Source organism: Syngnathus floridae, chromosome 13, assembly GCF_059516105.1.
Source record: "Syngnathus floridae isolate MCC-2025c chromosome 13, RoL_Sflo_1.0, whole genome shotgun sequence".
Lineage (NCBI taxonomy): Eukaryota > Metazoa > Chordata > Actinopteri > Syngnathiformes > Syngnathidae > Syngnathus > Syngnathus floridae.
Window position 1 is genome coordinate 12,153,521 of NC_142425.1, and position 6,047 is coordinate 12,159,567.

General features: G+C 45.0%; 1 protein-coding gene across 1 annotated transcript; it reads right to left on the minus strand.

Moving 5' to 3' along the window:
* Nucleotides 1–40: 40 nt before the first annotated feature.
* Nucleotides 41–5,322, minus strand: tubgcp5 (tubulin gamma complex component 5). Its single transcript, XM_088393375.1, has 22 exons — nt 5,022–5,322; nt 4,907–4,960; nt 4,629–4,737; nt 4,469–4,565; nt 4,315–4,394; nt 4,113–4,248; nt 3,914–4,031; nt 3,675–3,764; nt 3,476–3,569; nt 3,169–3,403; nt 2,906–3,108; nt 2,472–2,844; nt 2,195–2,393; nt 1,791–1,979; nt 1,541–1,723; nt 1,379–1,463; nt 1,192–1,312; nt 961–1,118; nt 732–857; nt 474–562; nt 304–404; nt 41–235 (listed from the first exon to the last, which is right to left on the minus strand). The coding sequence occupies exons 1-22, from the start codon at nt 5,153–5,155 to the stop codon at nt 189–191; spliced, it is 3,021 nt and encodes a 1,006-aa protein (XP_088249501.1). The 5' UTR covers nt 5,156–5,322; the 3' UTR covers nt 41–188.
* Nucleotides 5,323–6,047: the final 725 nt, after the last annotated feature.

Consider the following 6,047-nt stretch of genomic DNA (forward strand, 5'->3'; position numbering starts at 1 on the left):
CAAGTATCAGCGCCAGTAAAATAGGCCATTAGATAACAGCTTCAAAATGAAGTAGGATTTACTGTGCTTCAAACAACAACACATTATTAACAGTCACCTTGATAACAGGTCAAAATACATTTAGTCTTGCTTTTTTGCAATCACACGATTTATAGTGCTCATAAAACTCTTAGTCTGCGGCCGCCCCATCAGCATTGCTCGAAGCCCGCCATCAACGAGAGGGCGAGCGACTCCACTGTAAAAAGATAAACAAACATCTCAACTGTGCATAAAACATTCACATTGCATTAAAATTGGACTTACAATGAGGGAAAGAGCCACGACACACAGCCTTGTTGAGGATGGTCACCAGGAACATGTGACAATTTTTGAAATCAGACTCCATTTTAGCAATGGACTCCATCCTATGGGGAAAATACGAAAAATAAATATTGAGGCTTTCTGAGATTACATCTTTCTCCACGTGCTCTTACTTCCAAGCTCCAAATCCGGCTTGCCATCGGTCTGAGAAGATGAGGACCAGGTTGAGAACCTTCATGATGGCTTCCTTAACAAAACTCACCTGAGCGGGGAGGAGGGAGGGAGGGAGGGGAAAAAAATGATGCAATATTTTTTATTCCAACCGAGTCAACAGGTTTGACATGTCATCACTTCCTGTACCTAAAAATGATCTGCACCGTCTTAAAAAATCTGAATATGAATACATGAATCATTACAACTCGATTAATCACCTTCTCCCTCAATAAGCAACGGTCATGAATGGTCGCCAAGTATTTGTAATGGATCTTGATCAGCTGATCCAAGTCCTTTGCTTCCTGCACTTGGTGCTGGAACTCCAGTCCAGTGCTGTGTAGAATCTGACCAAAAGGAAAATTAATGTTAATTCCTTCAAAAGTTGTAATTATTCTGACTAATAAGTTGAGGCAGGTAAGTGTGTTCACCAAAGAGGTCTGGACTCACCCTGGTCATGATGTAGTTGTGAAGACTATTAACGAAATGCATCAGTTTGACGCGCAGCAAACACATGCGGTGAATCTGCTGCCTGACCTGCGGTCGTTCTTTCGATTTGGCATCGTCGGCCGGCGCCACCTCCTGTTTCATTGTGAAGTCTGCAAACTCTGAGAATCAAATTGAATGTTTTAGCGTGATTATGGAGCAGTTGAGCGTGACGGAGGGAGCGGTGACGCCCACCGCTGAATCGAAGCGTGTCCAAGCTGTACTTGGCCCATTTGATCTGAAGCAGCAGCAGGAATACTTGATTGTAAATCTTTTGGCACTCGGAGCTGATCACGATGTCGACAGGCCACGGAACCTAGGAAGGAACAAAAAATCACAATAATAAAATACTTTTTTGACCCTTTATTGAGTAAAAACCTACCTTGTAACTGAGGGTCAGCACTTCAAGATTATTGACCGGGTGTTTCTTCCGGCCAGGATCAATTGTCTCTAAGAAGATTGACAATCTTAAATAGTAAGAAAGATGTAGATTATTTACAGAATAAAACAACAAAATAAAAAAACAGGCATACACAGGCAGTACCTGCTACTGTCCTCCGGGCGGCGCTGTCTAACAGCTTCCTGCAGCTGGCCGTTGAGGAAAGCTGGCTGCTGCCAGCTCTCCTTCTCTCGTACCTTGTCAAAGATGGCCGTGTAGAAGTCGTACATAGTGTCGCCGGCCTCTAGCAGGAAGTAATTCCTCATGGCCTGAAGGTACTCCAGCAGCCTAAAGGTGTGAAGAAGGACAAGATCTCATTTGAGGTTCCAATGTGCAGCAATGCTGGCTGACTGACTTATAGTCTTTCTTCAGGGTCGTCATGAGGTTGCCGCAGCACTCGACGTAGCGCCGTTGGATGTGCGGGTAGAGGCAAGAACGTAGCGTTAGCTCGAACGTCTGGCAGGTGACTGACTGCGACGAGCGGTCCACGGTGAAGTCGTCCCGAGAGAAGCACTCGTGGAAGTCGCTCTGCTCCAAGTAGAGCCTGACCCAACAACAAACACACCAAAAAAATCAGTCCTTAATCTAAAATAATTTCAGAATAAATTTTAAAATAATATTGTATCTGCAATTAATTGTTCTGCCACTAGATGGTGGTAGCGTTCCGTGTTAACATTGCTGTGCATTGAGCTGGGATGATTGTTTAAAAAAAATTTTTAAAAATGGATAAAGTGAGTGTAGATTGTTCTTGGGGCTCACCTGGCAAAGTTGATAGCCAGCAGTGGGTCATGAAGATCTTCAATCTGGAGATGCTGCGTGATGACCGACTGCATCCGGATCAGGCTCTTCCTGGTGGCCTGTTGCTCGGTCACGGCGCCAGAGGGAGATGCGTCCTGGCTGCGGAGGCGTGACTGCACCGACTCCAGGAACAGCGTGTATAAACTCTTGCGCTCAGCATCTATGTTGGAAAACACATGAGCAGTCAGAATGGACGATTTAACCATAAAATCGTTTTTTTTAAAAAACCCTGACTGACCTCTGGAGGACTGCTGAGCATCTTCTTTGCGGTCCAGGTTCTTGAGGAGCTGCATGGACTTTCCAGCCATGATGATCTGTTTGAGGACGGGCTTAAGGAAGGACACCATCGTTAGCTGCCGGTTTCCTCCTCCGCCGTCCCCTCCTGAACTCCCACTGGCCGCGTCGCTCATCTCACTCTCCACCGTCTCGGAGATGCTGTAGAGCGTGTAGGTGGCGTGCCAGAAGTCCCTGTGGTTCACCGCCACGTCCTTGTTCCTTTGGATGATGAACTCTTTGGCGGGATCGAACAAGTGTCCGTGGACAATCCATTCGTCCACTATCTCCAAATATGGTCGTACGGTTTCAGTCCAGAGTGAAAACAGTAAAGCCACCTGACGGAGAAAAAGGTGAACGTGACGAAAACCAGAAATAATCATTATTAAAAAATCTTACCGTTTGCTCGGAAGCTTCCCCGACGCTGTCGTACTCAATGATGGCCTTGTAGAGTGTGTTGAGCAGGTGAGACGCGCGAACCACATTGGGGGTCTCGGGGGGCACCTCAGCGATGCCGGTGCAAAAGACCTTGTGCAGCACTTTGATCTGCGCCAGCTGCGGGTTGAGACGCTCCAGCACGCCGGACAGCGTCACCGTCTCGTCTGGAGGGGAAAAATGATAATCAATCTATGAATTGCTCAGCCCGAGCTGACGGGAGTTACCTTTGCAGACAAGGCCTCGCTCGATAGCAACGAGCTCCTCCTTGAAGCTGGTGAAGTATTTATTGAGGGCCCACACGAAGGCCTGGTAGGTCCTGAAGGGAGGCTCGGAGCCCCTCTTAGCGCCAAGCGGACCGAGCTCGGGGCAGTGACCCGTCACCTCGTCGATGAACCTCTGCAGCCGGGAAACCGCCTGGCCGTACGCGGCCACGTGCTCCAGCACGGACCGAAGGCAATTCTGCGTCAAATTCAGAAAAACGAGTTGATGTTAAACAGTACGGCGGATGAAATTGCATTTTCTTACACTTACACTGGTGAGATGAGTGACCACCACGTTATTCCTAACTGACACTTTCCCATCGTAATGCTGGAATATGAAGTGTTTCTTAACCCCAGACAGAAGCCTGGGAGATAAAATAATTGTAATTTGCTTTTGAACAAATAGACAGTGGTTCATATTTTTTGTTAACCTTCACAGACAGTCTGAAAAATGTGATCATGTGACTCACCACAGAGTTTCCCGGATGACTTGGGTCTCTGTAACAAAAGCTTTTTCTTCGGGCAGATACAGCGGATCCGTGTTGTACAAGTGCTGGTCCCTGCGGAGGAAAAAAGGACATTGTAAAATTCCATGGAGTAATTTATGATTTAATTAGGGTTGATCGAATTTGAAAAATAATTTTGTATGATGGCAGCAAATGAAAAGAATATGCCAAAATATTAGTCGGTGTATTGGCTTGGGTCTCACCAGACATTGAGCAAATTGGAGTGTAAATGGAGGCTGTGGGCGAATCGGGGGGCATGCGGGACCCAGTAGGGGGTCACTACGTGTTGCTCCAGCCAGGCTCGAGCATCGGGTTCACCCACTGCAAGAAAACAGACCCAAAAAAAAAGTCATTTTCTCCCCACGTATTCCTTACCTTGATTGTGCCACGATTGTTTCTGACCTGTCCACGGGACCGAAACCGTCTTGCTGGCTTGGTCTTTATCCTCTTGTGGGGTTTTGTCCAACTGAATCCCGGAGTCCTCCCTGCTGATTGGCTGACAGCTGTCCTCGCCGTCGCTCTCCTCCTCAGACCACTCCTGATAACAGGAAATAACAGTTTAAATAAAGGAAAGGGCAAAAAAAAAAAGACTCATAATACTCACGGGAGTATCAAGGTATGGCCCGTTGTCTATGTCCTCGTCCTCCAGGAGGTATTTCACCCAATCGAAGGTGTCCTTTGGTTCTGTGGGGTGATATCATTTTATTGAAAACAATAAGTCACCCCACAAAAAAAAAAATCGTATGAGCCTAACTCACCAGCCTCCTTCAGCCGAGGTCTCTCTGTATAATTAGTGTTAGAGGGGGAGTCCGATAAGAGTAGTAACAACGATAATATACTGAAGTGCACGTCAGTCTGTAAAACAAAAGCAATCGTAAATACACAGAAACGATTCATGACGATCGTGGCAGAGGTTACCTTTGTTTCATTGACGCTAGGTAAGGGCGAGTTGAGGAACTCGTCGGTCAACCTCATCCAGCTTTCAGCCTTACTCACTTCCGAGTGGACCATGAGCTTTTCGTAGATTCTGCGGCAAAACAAAAACAATATATTCCCATTTATGCCTCAATATTGATCTCAAAAGTCAAAGGACATTTGAGCAACAAGTGTTGATCAAATTTAAAGGAGTAAGGACAGTTAAAACAATTTGTCTCCTTCACTAGCCAATTAAAATTGAAATTAAAATAGACCCTCACCCACTGATGCTACGCTGCACTTTGTGACTGTCCACATCCAGGAAACGATGGAACCTGACGGGGGAAAAAACATTTTTTAGCATATCAGGATAGGTGGTTGATCACACCAACTTACCTGAAATTGGACCAAGCGAATTTGAGAGCCATCTGGAAGTTGTTTTCCTCCTCATCCTGAAGACCACTCACACACCTGATCAACTCCTTCGTCTCCTTCTCTGTTTCTCTCTCGAAATTGCTCAAGTGAGCCATAGCTTAGCTCGGCGTCACTTGTGGTACCCTACACCAAAAGACACATTAATACCAGCGGTAGTATGTTTTAGATGACGCCATTGGTGATTGTCGCCGGAGATGTCCGGTTAGCAACATCTTCATAGACGCGCCATTAGCCTTCGGAGGCGTTGTGCGCATGCGCGCGTTCAAAGAAAAACGCTTTTATCTGATTAATTTTATTTTACAACATACAGCATGTTGATGATAATCAAATGTGAAGTGACAGGAAAATCTAAACCTTAATGATAAAAAAAAATCTGTATTGGTGTTTTGAATTTCATTTTCCCACAATGCATCGCGCAGTAACGCGTCTTCGTAGAATTATTTACTTATTTTGACACGAACTCATATTTTAGAAACATCAAGCATGCATTTATGATACCAATGGATTAACTGTCTCATTATTTGTTGCAGTCTCCATGAGATAATACTGAATAATTCTATTGTGGCAGAAGTGAGGAATACGTATTTTTTCCATGACTCAACTTTGGCTAAATACAATTTGATGACTTCATAAAGGATAAACATATCACCTCACCTCTAATTGCAGGCTTGCTGGGTGTGAAGTCTGATCCTGAGGTCACCATATTACGTTATAGCACATGTTCACATCCCTGGAAATTTGGCTGTATCATATAAAATAAATATTCACTAGAAATAAAAAGTATTAGCACTATTTCATGGCTTTGGCGCCATATGATTTCAATGCAACCTATGATTATAAATGTGTATTTACATATATTTTATTTGATACAAAGTCATTTAGCCAAAATAAAAACCTGCACGCAGGAACTTTTAGGGACGTCATTTAGCAACTTGAGCGTTAAACAAACCCCGCCTTCATTTTGCAACTAACTCGACCCGCCTCTCT